Here is a 14526-nt window from a genome sequence, read left to right as displayed (position 1 = left end):
GTAGGATCAATATGCCAGATCCAAATCAGTAACGCAAGAAAGAAAAATTAAATATTGTCAAATATTACTTCGTTCTTACATATTTTCATACAATGACACCTGTTCATTTACTTTCATTTCTCTCCTATGGAGTTTTTCCCTCTCAAAAACCTGCAAATCCAAAATCTAGTATGATCTCAGTCTCAGGGTTGCCTGTTTTAAAACACTGTACCTGTACCAATTTCGCCAATGATTTGTACTGGGTGTGATCTGAGGAGATTGTAAGTGTGCCGTTAACATATAATCTTTGATCACATTATCAGCAGTTCTATTAGAATGTATCAGAAGTAAAGGATGTAATGTCCTTCTTTACAAGCTTTTTATGGCTTAAGGTATACTTTTGGGAAATAAATTCATCCTTTATCCCAGAATTATTTGGTGTGCCATCATTGATAATAGCATCAAAATAATCAAATTACTACTCTAAATATTCTGAAAAGCTTATTTAAAAATTGTTGAAAAACAGCAATTCTGCATTGTATTTTGAAGTATTGTAATTTGGATGGTGAGGAAATGGCATCTTTGGTAATTAAGTCCACCAACGAAAACCATTTGAGTACCAATGAGCTGGGGGACAAGTGTGGAGGAGTTGTAAACATAATAAAACTTCATTCACATTTTGTTTACTTTGAATTGTTGGCATTTTTACAGCAGAAGTTTGGTAAAAGATTAGTAAGGTTCGTTGTGTACAGTTTTGAGAAAAATAGTGAGGTACAAATCTAGTATTTTAGTAGACTGGGAATGAACCCTGACACGAGAAACTGCAAATAACTGCACTTTACATTCAGTAGTCTTTCTGGTTCATTTTTGTTTTCTAGTTCTCTGTAATCTCCCCTTTGGATCACCAAACCCAGGGATTTATTCTTGGTTACTTTGTAGTGTTTTTTACTTTAAGTTCATTTAAAAACAGACTGTGAAAGCTTTGGATACATTTGTCTAAAACAAATATGCGTACATTACAGACAGAATTGGAGCATTTATAATAGGGATAAGAGAAATGACAGAGAAGCGAAGAGATTACATTGTTTTTCACGGAGTAGATGTCAGAAATCTCCAGAACTGCAGAACCAAGTGGTTAGGGAGAATGGGGAGATGAAGGAAATTTATTTTTGCAAGAAGATTGTGCCGGAGAAATGAGTGGGGCTAACAAATGTCCAGGACCTGAGTCTTCATCCCAATCATTTTGAAAGAAGTGGATATAGAAATAATAAATGCATTTGTGCTTGTTTTAAGAAATTCTATAGATTTTCAATGATTCCTATGGATTAGAAGTTGTAAATGTCACCCTACTATTTAAGGGAGTGAGAGAGAGCAACAGGAACTGTGTGCCTGTTAACCTTGCATTAAAAGGAGGGAGAATGCTAGTGTCTGTTGCAAGGAATGGGACAGATCTGGTTAATTCATGATCTGATTAGTCATCATGGATTTACAAATGGGAAATTGTGTTCAAGGTTGGAGTTTTTTGGAAGATGTTACTAACTAAATCGAAATAGAGCTTACACAGTTATTGTATATTTAAGTTTTCATAAGTTTTGGAAAAGCTTCTGAACTAAACGGGAGTTAGAAAAACTAAAGCACATGGGGTAGAAGCAGGTAGTGGACTGGCACGGATTGATGCTTAGCTAACGGCAGGAATAAATGGTTATTCTTGCATTAGCAGTACTGCAAGGATCAATAGATAATAAAATGTGAGGCTGGATGAACACAGCAGGCCAAGCAGCATCTCAGGAGCACAAAAGCTGACGTTTGGGGCCTAGACCCTTCATGAGAGAGGGGGATGGGGTGAGGGTTCTGGAATAAATAGGGAGAGGGGGGAAGCGGACCGAAGATGGAGAGAAAAGAAGATAGGTGGAGAGGAGAGTATAGGTGGGGAGGTAGGGAGGGGATAGGTCAGTCCAGGGAAGACGGACAGGTCAAGGAGGTGGGATGAGGTGAGTAGGTAGGAGATGGAGGTGAGGCTTGGGGTGGGAGGAAGGGATGAGTGAGAGGAAGAACAGGTTAGGGAGGCAGGGACAGGTTGGACTGGTTTTGGGATGCAGTCGGTGGAGGGGAAGAACTGGGCTGGTTGTGTGGTGCAGTGGGGGGAGGGCACGAACTGGGCTGGTTTTGGGATGCGGTGGGGGAAGGGGAGATTTTGAAGCTGGTGAAGTCCACATTGATACCATTAGGCTGCAGGGTTCCCAAGCGGAATATGAGTTGCTGTTCCTGCAACCTTCGGGTGGCGTCATTGTGGCACTGCAGGAGGCCCATGATGGACATGTCATCAAAAGAATGGGAGGGGGAGTGGAAATGGTTTGTGACTGGGAGGTGCAGTTGTTTATTGCGAACCAAACGGAGGTGTTCTGCAAAGCGGTCCCCAAGCCTCCGCTTGGTTTCCGCAATGCAGAGGAAGCCACACCAGGTACAATGGATGCAGTATACCACATTGGCAGATGTGCAGGTGAACCTCTGCTTAATATGGAAAGTCATCTTGGGGCCTGGGATAGGGGTGAGGGAGGAGGTGTGGGGGCAAGTGTAGCATTTCCTGCGGTTGCAGGGGAAGGTGCTGGGCGTGGTAGGTTGGAGAGCAGTGTGGAGCGAACAAGGGAGTCACGGAGAGAGTGGTCTCTCCGGAAAGCAGACAAGGGTGGGGATGGAAAAATGTCTTGGGTGGTGGGGTCGGATTGTAGATGGCGGAAGTGTCGGAGGATGATGCGTTGTATCCAGAGGTTGGTGGGGTGGTGGGGTGGTCTAGGCCCGAAACGTCAGCTTTTGTGCTCCTGAGATGCTGCTAGGCCTGCTGTGTTCATCCAGCTTCACACTTTATTATCCCAGAAGCTTCCTGCCCGGATACTCCAAAGGCCCTGGCCCTCCATCTCCCCTGTATCTTTGATGTCAAAGTATACGGTAGTCCAAGCCAAGGAGAGTAAACCTGCATCCTCTAGACACAAACGCTAATGGGAACAAACAGGTAAATCTTCCAGGCCAACAAGACCAACTGCAGACCAATTCTCTACCTCAGCCGTGGGTTCCAGAGATTGCATCTAGATATGATGCAAGGTATAGGTTGAAAAGCATTTTGTCAGGGCACGTAGATAGCACGAGTGACACTTTAATGTGAGTAATCTTGCACATTTGTACATTTATGATCATTGATACTTTTGGAATATGTGTTCAAGTCTCTTTGTAGCTGGTAAAGTTAGCATACTAACATCTTCTTCAGACATCCCAAGGATGAAAGAAATTGTAATGGATAAATGTTACTCGTCCCACATGTTCAATAGGCAGTGACCATTATCCTTCGTCCCCAGAGGTTGGTATTGACAAAGCATCAGCCTCACCACATCATAATTGCACATCTCAGACTCGCTTACAAGGTTCAAAGCCTTCGGTACTGCATTTAGATGTTACTGTTTCTTTAGGTTGCAATGATGCTGTCAGGCCACTTTACAAACAGGCATGGATAGCCAACCACCTTATGGATTGGTACAGGATATTTCTTAGAGTTCATACCTTGCTTGTTTTTCCAGTAATTCATTTTAGTTACAGCAACATAGCCCAGGATTTTGTTTTGCCAGTGGAGTTCTCCTCCATTGGTTGGAAAATTGGTAGGAAGCTTCTGTTACTTCCATTGGGAAGGCCCAATCATGTGGTAAGCATTAGGCTTACCACATAATTTAGCATAGTTTAGTATAAATCCCACTCCCTCAGGATTGCCAGTTAATCAGAAGCTGACAGCTCTCCATTAACAATGGCCTCCATCACCACCCAATCCTCCAACCCCAGAGATGGCTACTGCCTATAATGTTCCATGGCTTTCATCAGGGATCATCCTGAACTTTTGTAAGTGGGGTGACATGGGGGTCATGGTAAAAGGGGCATCCTGATTTGGTGCCAGGGAACTAGAGACAAAGAAAGTTGAATACCAGGCCTCCAGGAATTCCCGTATGCGTCTGTGGTTAGCTTGAGCAAGGATGGTCACGTTGTCCCAATTTAATTTGTGGCCTTCATTGTCTGAGTGCACTGAGATGAGGGAAAGTTGGTCATGTCATTTTGCTGATAGCTGGTGTATCCTGCTGGCTGGTTTCCTTCTGGTCTGGCTGATGTAATGTTTATTGCAGTCATTGCAAGGTATTTTGTAAACTGTGTTAGTCCTGCATGTACTGGGCCTCGAGTCTTTGGTCCTTGTTGGTGTTTGTCAAAGTTTGGCTGTGAGTTTGTGCACTGCCATGATTCCCAGCGGTTGTAGGAATCTTGTTGTGTTAGGATACTATTCAAACTGTCCACAACTCACTGCAACATGCCAGAACAACACAAGAAGGAAGAAGAGCACCTACACCAGTTCTTTGCTAGCAATAGATATCCCAACAAATTCATCCGTGGGCACCTACTAGATAGACAATGTCAAGAGGATAAAGTAGGCCCCAAGACACTGGCCACACTACCCTATATCAAGAACATATCAGAGCTGACGAGACTCCTACAACCACTAGGAATCATGATTGCACACAAACCCACAGTCACACTATGACAAACATTCACAAGGACCAAAGACCCCATACCCATGACATGCAAAACCAGCACAGTTCGCAAAATACCTTACAATGACTACAACAAGCATTACATTGGCCAGACCGGAAGGAAACTAGCCATCAGGATACATGAACGCCAGCCAGCAGGAAAACAACACAACAACCTTTCCCTCATCTGAGTGCACACGGGCAATGAAGGCCATCAATTTAATTGGGACAATGTGACCAACCTAGCTTAAGCCAACCACAGACACACACAGGAATTCCTAAAGGCCTGGTTTTCAATCTGTAATGCAATCAACAAACATGTGGAATTAGACTCCATGTACGAACCCATGCAGAACAGAACTGGAAATGACACAACCCAACTTATCAGTCCAGATCATTTAAATAACAAGTGGAGTAGAACAATATCACTTCATTGGAGGCCTCACAGATGATGTTATCTAGCATGGTGACAAAACATCTGTATAATAACCAGCCAGCTCAGTGAGCAAGCCAACAATCTCGTCCACAACCTGAGCTACAAATCGTTGCAAGAATCTTAAAAATAGTTCTACCCAAAGCAATATCTGGTTTAGGGAGTCTCTACATCGTATACTACATAAATGGACAATGTTTTTGTTCTGATTTTTACATGAAGCGTTTTAATTAGTTTAATTTTGCACACCATAACATTAACAAAAATCTAGAATTATATTTTAATCCAATTACAATGATATCAAAAATTAAACATTCACACTGCAGTCTTTGCAGTTCATTCATAATCTATGTGATTTAATCTATTCCATAAAACATATTTTGTATCGGGTTTAATTAACATTCTCAGGATAGGATGTTATCAACTAAAAAGATTATAATTTACACATTTGATGTGCTAACAGGTAGATGAGAGTAAACTTGTTGATGTGGTGTATATGGATTTCGGCAAGGCGTTCGATAAAGTTCCCCACAGTAGGCTATTGTACAAAATGCGGAGGAATGAGACTGTGGGAGATATAGCAGTTTGGATCAGAAATTGGCTTGCTGAAAGAAGACAGAGAGTGGTGGTTGATGGGAAATGTTCATCCTGGAGACCAGTTACTAGTGGTGTACCGCAAGGGTCGGTGTTGGGTCCACTGCTGTTCGTCATTTTTATCAATGACCTGGATGAGGGCGTAGAAGGATGGGTTAGTAAATTTGCAGACGACACTAAGGTCGGTGGAGTTGTGGATAGTGAAGAAGGATGTTGTAGGTTACAGAGAGACATAGATAAGCTGCAGAGCTGGGCTGAGAGGTGGCAAATGGAGTTTAATGCGGACAAGTGTGAGGTGATGCACTTCGGTAGGAGTAACTGGAATGCAAAGTACTGGGCTAATGGTAAGATTCTTGGTAGCGTAGATGAGCAGAGAGATCTCGGTGTCCATGTACACAGATCCTTGAAAGTTGCCACCCGGGTTGACCGGGCTGTTAAGAAGGCATACAGTGTTTTAGCTTTTATTAATAGAGGGATCGAGTTCCGGAACCATGAGGCTATGCTGCAGCTGTACAAAACTCTGGTGCGGCCGCGCTTGGAGTATTGCGTACAGTTCTGGTCACCGCATTATAAGAAGGATGTGGAAACTTTGGAAAGGGTACAGAGGAGATTTACTAGGATGTTGCCTGGTATGGAGGGAAGGTCTTATGAGGAAAGGCTAAGGGACTTGAGGCTGTTTTCATTAGAGAGAGGAATGTTGAAAGCCGACTTAATTGAGACATATAGAATAATCAGAGTGTTAGATAGGGTGGATAGTGAGAGCCTTTTTCCTAGGATGGTGATGGCGAGCACGAGGGGACATATCTTTAAATTGAGGGGTGAAAGATATGGGACAGATGTCAGAGATAGTTTCTTTACTCAGAGAGTAGTAAGGGAATGGAATACTTTGCCTGCAACGGTAGTAGATTCTCCAACTTTAAGTACATTTAAGTTGTCATTGGACAAGCATATGGACGTACATGGAATAGTGTAGGTTAGATGGGCTTGAGATCGGTATGACAGGTTGGCATAACATCGAAGGCCGAAGGGCCTGTACTGTGCTGTAATGTTCTCTCTCTCTCTCTCTGATCTGCATGTATGATCTCTGGATAAAATTGGATAATGGGACAAAATCTTGCTGAAGCAGTTAGAATCAATTTTCTTACACTGTAAAGTACTGGCCACTGGCTATTGTGAATCTCTGGAGTGTGGGAACTTTATTTTCATTGAATTATGAATTTAATCAGTGTCATATAATTTGAAATAGGATACCATTGGCCAGTTCTGATGACTATCTCACCCTAGACCATGCAGCGCAGTGTGCTGGATTTTCCAGCCCTAATGTGTGTCTGAAGTGCATTGAGGAGGTTTCAAAAACGGTGTGCAGGACATGAATGTGGGATTCCCAACATTGTGAATTTTCAGTGGTGCGGCTTAAGAGCATAGGTATGGAGCCCTCTCTCTATTGCCCTGAATTTGTCATCTCAATTGCAAACCTTCAAAAACTTTGATGGAATTGGGCCAGTTTTGGAAAGCAGTGTAAATCGTATGGACAGATATTACAAATTACAGGAAACCACAGTTTGAAGGTGGGAATTGTACGAAAGGTCAAACAAAAGATGTTCTCTAATTCATAGCCATGACATATCATTGATTATACCCATTTCTAATACAGTGAGTGGTAGTGCAGCTTGTGTCAGAAAAGAGAGTGATCATTAAATACTGTGGTTGCCAGGTTGCCAACCTCTGACATCTGGCAAGCTGATGAAGGAATTCACATTATTGTGAAAATGGAAAAAGTCTTCAGAAGTATTGGAGTACATCATCCTTGGATAGCATGCTACTCTGGGTTATAGAACTGTTGTACTCCCTTGGCCACTAAGGCAGTCAAATGTTATCCAGGTAGGTATGAATGTGAATTGGGGCTAAAATCAGATCCACCACAACGTAATGAATGGTGGAGCGGGTTTGAAAGGGATACTGTTGCTCCAACTTCTCACCTTCATATATACCACTATGAAATCCTGGCTGGCAGTGAGAAATGTGCCCATAGCTTTGATTGTCTCCTTGAAGTTTAATTGAACCATTTTCTTGGTTTTAAAACTTTGACAGATGGTTGGGCCTCTGATTATGTTCAAAGGCTTGACAGAATTCAGCCTAGGAAAGTTGGTAGACTCAGTTCTTCAATGGAATCTCACTATGAACAGTTGGCTGACTTTCAAATCAACTATTTGATTCTGCTGAGCAGGGGTAGTTCACAATGGTCAAAGAGAATATGAGCTTTCTTACACTTACAAATTTTGATTTGTTCAGAGACCATGGTTTTCAAGGGATATTCGAGTTTTTTTTATTTTATCTGATTTATCACTTTCCCAAGGATTTCTCAATGTTATTACAGAGGGTGAGAGTTATTTTTATCACAGATACTGGATGACTGGATTCAAGGATGTGAGGAGATGAGGAATGGCTGGGGGATGGGGTAAAGGTGGTAAGGGAGTGAATGTCAAGGGGCTGTACACTCATCACCAGGCTGTGCTGATATTTCAATGAACAGAGGTCCTCCTCAGTATTGTCCCTGTTCTGGGTCTGATGAATAAAGCATCGGCGGGCAGAATTACGATCACAATGTTTTACTTGTTAAGTCAATTCCTTTTTCATCTTGTGTCTGCATGAAGATTTTTGTGGATCTCTGTAAGAATTGGCTTGACATTTATGAATTAATAAGAAAGGAAGGAAAAGGAATATCCCAGTATTATTTTGGGTGACCATAGGGTATAGAAAGCTTATTTCTTCACTACAGCTGTTAAAACTCTTGTCTTGAATAAACTGATGCAGAGGTGATCATTACTACAATGCACTAGAATCAAAGAATTACTACATCTCTGCTGCTTATACCCATCATGACAGCAGAACTTCATTAGGCATTGGAAGACCACGAACAGCAGCCAAAGCGTTTTCAGTCATTTTCTCCAGTATCATATGATGAGTCTTTTCAGTGGCAGCTCCAATGTGGGGAGTCAGAATGACATTTGTTAAGCGTAGCAAAGGATGAGTCCTTTTAGAAAAAGCACATGAGACAGCCACATGAGTTTCCGTACCTAAATTATTGATTTCTACTTTTCAAATGAAGACTTTTGATAATTTGAAAAATTGCATGAGGCAACATACCTCGGAAGGGGCTCTGGTTCAGAAACATCTAGTGCTGCTGCACGAATAACTCCATTCTGAAGCACTTTCACCAAAGCATCCTGATCAATCACTCCACCTTGGGATATTAAACAACTCGATTAACTTGACTGCATGTTCTACTCTATGTGGAACACAGATTTTAAATATGCATGCAAAGTATAAGTTATACAGTTTTAGCAACATTTCTTTTGGATGAATTTATCCCAAGAATGCTTTACTGCAATTATAAAGGCCATATTATTCATTCTAATTGAAATAAATGTCAATCAGGGAAACCTTTACATCCAATACAGATCTGTAATGTTAAAATTTTAAAGGATTCAATAACTCAAAAAAACTCTTACATCTGTGAGGCATAAAAGCAAATGATTAGTTCAGGTAACCACTATCTTCTGAGCTCTTTTTTGATTTGTGTCCATTATTTCTCTCCCTGAAAAAGGCTGTTTGGTTTAATTGCAGTTCAGGTTAGAAAAAGCCAGTAATACTGTGGCTTGAAGAGTTAGGCCCACGAACTGACCACACCAGGCATGCTCACTTCATGTGCCTGGGCCTGAGTGACAGCTGTGGATGAATGTCGATGGGTTGGATTCAGACTTGTGGAAGTTTGAATCCTTCTAGTTTGATGGAATATAGACCACTGGGAAGTGGCTGTGAATATCTGAAGGCTCACCGACACAGTCAGGCGAGGAGACGCTGGAGGAGGAGTCTTCACTGTAGCCTTCCATCTGGAAATTGCACGTGTACAATGGGATGAAAATTATTGCAAGAACACTTGGAGTAGGCGGGCTGAGTGACTTGTGAGAGAGCAGACTGCAGCACACACACTTCAGAAGGTGTTTAGAGGGGCCAACAATGAAAGATACAGGCCTCTGAAAAGTCTAGTGCAAAAACCTGAATGATGGATGCTTCCCAGATATTCTACAGAATTGAGTCCCCCTGAAGGTATCACCTCTCTGGCACAGCCACAAGTGGACACCTTTTTGGCTGTTAAACTTTGTGCACAGAGGTGTTCAAAGATTAGGGATCTTCATCCTGGAGGGCCAAAGCTGCCAGTAGCACACATAGGCAGATGTCGTCAGCTCTACACACAAATCTCAATCCATGAGGCCCCTTGTGTGACCATGCACTCCTGCTGGATGATGTGAGAAAATATCATCTCCTGCCTCAGCCTCTGCCTCTACTCAGTGCAGCTTCTTCTGAAATTCTTATGCAGGCTTTAGGTACCTCCATACACACTCCAATGCTGTCTAAATGGTTTCCAGTTCTCCACTCAGCTTCAATGCATCAAAGGCAACTTGCTTTCTTCTATTCTCAACAGATCCTGCTCGCACATCTCCCCAACCTAAGCTTTTTAAAAGTGACCCATGGTCCCCAAAATTTCAGATACTCATTCTTTCATGTTTTTCTCCTTCTGTACCATTGTGACATTCTGCTGTTCTTTTTAGTCTCCCCACAATTTATGGTGATTCCTCAGAATCTGTCCAATTGCAAATCTGGTCCAAATGTTGAAATTTGGTTCTTACGTTCCTCCAGTTCTGCATCCTCCTGTAAGCTCCCACCTTAAAACTCCCTTCATGAATCATACTTATCTTTGGTCTGATTATGCCTCTGTGAACTGCCTTTTCTAAAAACATGGTGTACAGTAAATGAAAATTCATACATTTTATATATTATGCTATAATGTTGACCTTTCCTTGACAATGGGTAAGCCCCTCTGTTAGAAGACCAATACATTTTACTGGCACATGGAAAACCCTGTAATATATTCTCACATGCAAGAAGTATCTTGGCCTGTCATGTTCGATCTTTACTAATTAGGAAAGCTAGCCTGTATGAAAGGAAACAGGTACAGCAATTTTAGCTGACATAATCACATAACTGCTCCCCAGAGACCTAATGGTTGAAATCAGTGAAATCCATAACTGCACTCATAAAGAATATAAACCATAGAATCCTGTCAACCAATCCAAAAAGTTAGGTGTTTGATGATTTTCTGAGTTAGCAATGTGTCATTTTATGTAAGATTTAATACAATTATACAAACAGAAAACTTTTAAAGAAGGTACGTGGTCATTGCAGATAAATTGTTAAAACATTTTTGCAAACAATGGCTATTTTTATTAAACATGTAATCACATATATATATAATATATATATTATATATATATTTCCTTACCGCGGGAGATATTAATGAGAGTCGCATTGGGTTTCATTAGTCTAAGCTCTCTTTCTCCCATCATTTTGGTAGTTTGCGGAGTCAGGTTTACTACTATCATGACAAAATCTGACTCCTGGAGGAGGTCATCAATTTTTGCACAGTAGCAAGCCTCAACCAGCCTCTCTTCTTCCTCAGTCCTACAGATGGATGAAGCAAGTGTTATAATTATTGTAAAGTTAGTGAATTTTTAGGACCTTGTACACATTTTCATTATTAGTTAATGATTCTGTGAAAAATCACACTTTTTTTACATAAATCTTTTCACTCTCCAGCTTTGCCAATAGTGTGCCTTTTTAGGGACATTAAATTGAAACCTCCAAATTCAGATCATCTGTTCCATAGTGACATTTCCTGAATTTCATTGCTAAAATAGAAAAACACCAGGATCCTGTAATGTTTATTTGCAATTTCAATTCAAACATAGTTGGGGTACTGTGGTACAGTACTGTTCTTCACTTGATGAAATCCCAGTAGGGAGAAATGAGAGGATACAACCTCAGTAAAATATTAATGACACAGCATGTGCAGGAAAAGGACATGTTGGTTAATCAAACATGCTAGTTAATAGACAGGCACATTTATTGATGGAATACAGTGCAATATCTGTTGCATGAACTTGCAAAGAAAGAATACAAAATAATATGCAGCAAAGGAAGTAAAAACTCTTTACTTCTAATCTTCAACAGTAAGTCAAAATACAAAGGGTCTTAGATTAAATCCTTCAAAAGTTTCTTTATCAGGCAAGTCTTTTGCAAATGGAACATTGAATTTTCTCTGAGCCCTTTTGTAAGTTTCACTTTTACATCCTTTATTATTAGAGGTCTTGAAAGTTCTATAGAATGCCTTCATTATTTCATTTACATTCTCATGATTTCTCTTCTTTAATCACATTTCAAAGTCTGGATGACACTTGGATCAAGAAGTTACACTAATGAGGTTTCATTTGCAGGCAGGAAGATGTTAACTGTTCACTAACCCTGGTTTAGGAGTGTGAGGTCAACAATTGTCTCACAATAGAATAGAGTCATAGAATCCCTACATCATGGAAGCAGGCCATTCTGCACATTGTGTCCATGCCGACCCTCTGACAAGCATCCCCACCCAGACCGAGCCACCCATCCTGTCCTGTAGTCCCTCATTTCCCATGGTTAATCCACCTAGCCTGTACATTCCTGACACTATAGTCAATGTAACATTTAAAGTATTGGCAAAGATCTGTAGCTCAGGTTGTTGATGAACTTGTTGACTTGCTTGCCTAGCTGGCTTGTTTTTATTCAGACGTTTCATCACCACGCTAGGGAACATATTCAGTGGAGCCTATAATGAGGCAATGTTATTCTATTCCGACTGGAATTTATACTGACCGGTCTGTTATTGTGAGTACTGTCATTTCCGGTTTTGATCTTTGTGAGTTTACATATGGGGAACAATTCTATATGTTTGTTAATTGAAGTATGGGTGGAGAACCATGCCGCTTGGAATTCCTGTGCAGGTCGATGTTGTAGCCCAAGCCAAACATAGACACGCACGGGAATTCCAGGGGCATGGTTCTCCACTCATACTTCAATCAACAAATATAGAGAATTGTACCCCATATACAAAGCCAAACAGATAAAAAAAAATCGAAATAATAGTACTCGCCATAATGGACCAGACAGCATAAATTCCAATCGGAGTAGGATAACGTTGCTTCATTGGAGACTCCACAGATGATATCATCGAGCATGGTGACAAAACGTCTGAACAAAAACAAGCCAGCTCGGTGAACAAGTCAACAACCCCATCAATGTAGCATGGCCGATCCACCAAATCTGTACATCTTTGGTCTATGGGAGGAAACCAGGGAAAGCCCATGCGACACAGGGAGAATGCACCTACTCCACACAAACAGCTGCCCAAGGGTGGAATTAAACTTGGGTCACTGGCACTGTGAGGCAACAGTGCTAACCACAGAGCCACCATGCTGCCCTAAATCTTCACTGGCTTCACTAATGTCAGTCTTGGCTATTTTTCAAAATTCTTCTTTTACCAACAGTGCAAAACACAATCAAACCACTCTTGAAAAATGTCCTTGCCCATTCATGAATTATTCTGCTCACTCTGAACTACAATACACGTAAATGACCTCGGGTGCTGAAATTTTTCAATCACCCGTAAGTACTATCAATATAAGTTTGTTCTGTTTTGAAGCCAGATCCACTCACTCGCATCTGCAAAGCCTAGAATTTGGTAAACAGAGTCAATGTGAGCCAGTTTTGTCTGCGTTATAAATTTGGTCAGGAATAGGTCCGTTTTTTGCGCACAGGATAACCTAATGTCACTATAAAATTAAAACATGAAATCATAAAACAGAAAATATATGTGCATCAGTCACTTGCTTTTCCTCATTAATTTTACCTTTTCAATGAGCATATTGCCAGAGAAGAGTTATCTGAACTTTTTTGGAGAAAACCATTCATATAAAGCATGACTAGCTCCTCATATGTAGGTACATGTTGATTATAGCTTGCTTTAACAGCTTTATTTGATTCAGAACAAGAGAAAAAGCTCAGCAATGTTCTTTTTGATCCCTGATGTTGTATATCATGGATGGGCCAACATTCAATTATATCAACAAAACATTCCAATTTTCATCATTTCAATGCTTGTATTGACGTCATATTTTCTTCATTAATGTTCACAAAAATCTTCTGTGCTTCTTTCCTCAGTTTTTCTAAGGTTTACTGGACATCATAATGGGACAATTGTGTTTGTTACTGTTGTGTTGGGAAGATTAAGAATTACAATGACAATGAACAAGAAGGGCAATCAATGCCTCTACTAGGAGCTCACCAACCCATATCAAGGTGACCTGGGAAAACACTAACATTTGGAATAACACCTGAACAGCTTCTTAGTTCAGTGAAGCGATGGTTTGCTGGAGATGAATATCAAAATTCTACATTGTAGAGAATTCCAATGGCTTAAATGCCCAATAACACAATGATCGGGGTAAAGGTACTTTCAGGTAAGAGGAATTGAATAAGATTACATCAACAAAAAGGATCTTTATAGACTACGTAGTGGGTTGATATGGTGGATGTGGAGAAATGGTTCTCACTAATGGGTGAGTTCAGATCAAGAATACAAATATAAAAAACATTCATTAATAGACCAAAGAAAAATTTAGGTGCACAGTTTTGTAAGTCCCACCAGTGGGTTTGCAGGTGTAGGGTGAGGGTGTAAAATATCCCAAAGCTCTCCAACCATCCATCCACTGCTCTAACCTGCCAACGATATCACAGTGGGATTGGAAAGGCCTGGCACTCCCTCACATCCTTGCCATGGCTGTTCAAGGGCTGTTCCCTGTCCAGCTTGCAGGAGTTCAGGGGCAAGCACGGAAATCTGGCAAGTCACCCAGATAGACCTCAAAAAGGAAGTAAGACAGTTCCCTTCATGATCCCCTTTCCAGATCAGATGTCCCCCGAAAAGTCTATGTTCAGATGGATATTTCCTCTCCATTATGATTCCCATCCCTTTCTTATCACTTGTCCAGGCCTCACGTTCCTTCCTGTTTTGACAGCACCTGCACTCAC

General features: G+C 41.1%; 1 protein-coding gene across 6 annotated transcripts in view; it reads right to left on the bottom strand.

The window, feature by feature from the left end:
* Positions 1-5232: 5232 nt before the first annotated feature.
* The window catches only part of LOC132210837 (probable 2-ketogluconate reductase), an 80786-nt gene continuing 71492 nt past the window's right edge, over positions 5233-14526 (bottom strand). For 5 of the 6 annotated variants that reach the window (XM_059653322.1, XM_059653306.1, XM_059653321.1 and 2 more), the window contains exons 4-6: positions 10910-11088; positions 8713-8809; positions 5233-8599 (exon numbers count right to left, since the gene is read on the bottom strand). In XM_059653322.1, the coding sequence (XP_059509305.1) occupies positions 8443-8599; positions 8713-8809; positions 10910-11088 (433 nt within the window). In that variant the 3' untranslated portion in view covers positions 5233-8442. The remainder of the gene's footprint in view (positions 8600-8712; positions 8810-10909; positions 11089-14526) is intronic. The other variant, XM_059653304.1, reaches the window with a different exon arrangement.

The sequence above is a fragment of the Stegostoma tigrinum genome, chromosome 2 (assembly GCF_030684315.1).
Source record: "Stegostoma tigrinum isolate sSteTig4 chromosome 2, sSteTig4.hap1, whole genome shotgun sequence".
NCBI classification, from domain to species: Eukaryota; Metazoa; Chordata; class Chondrichthyes; order Orectolobiformes; family Stegostomatidae; genus Stegostoma; species Stegostoma tigrinum.
This window is presented reverse-complemented; position numbering and strand designations above follow the sequence as displayed.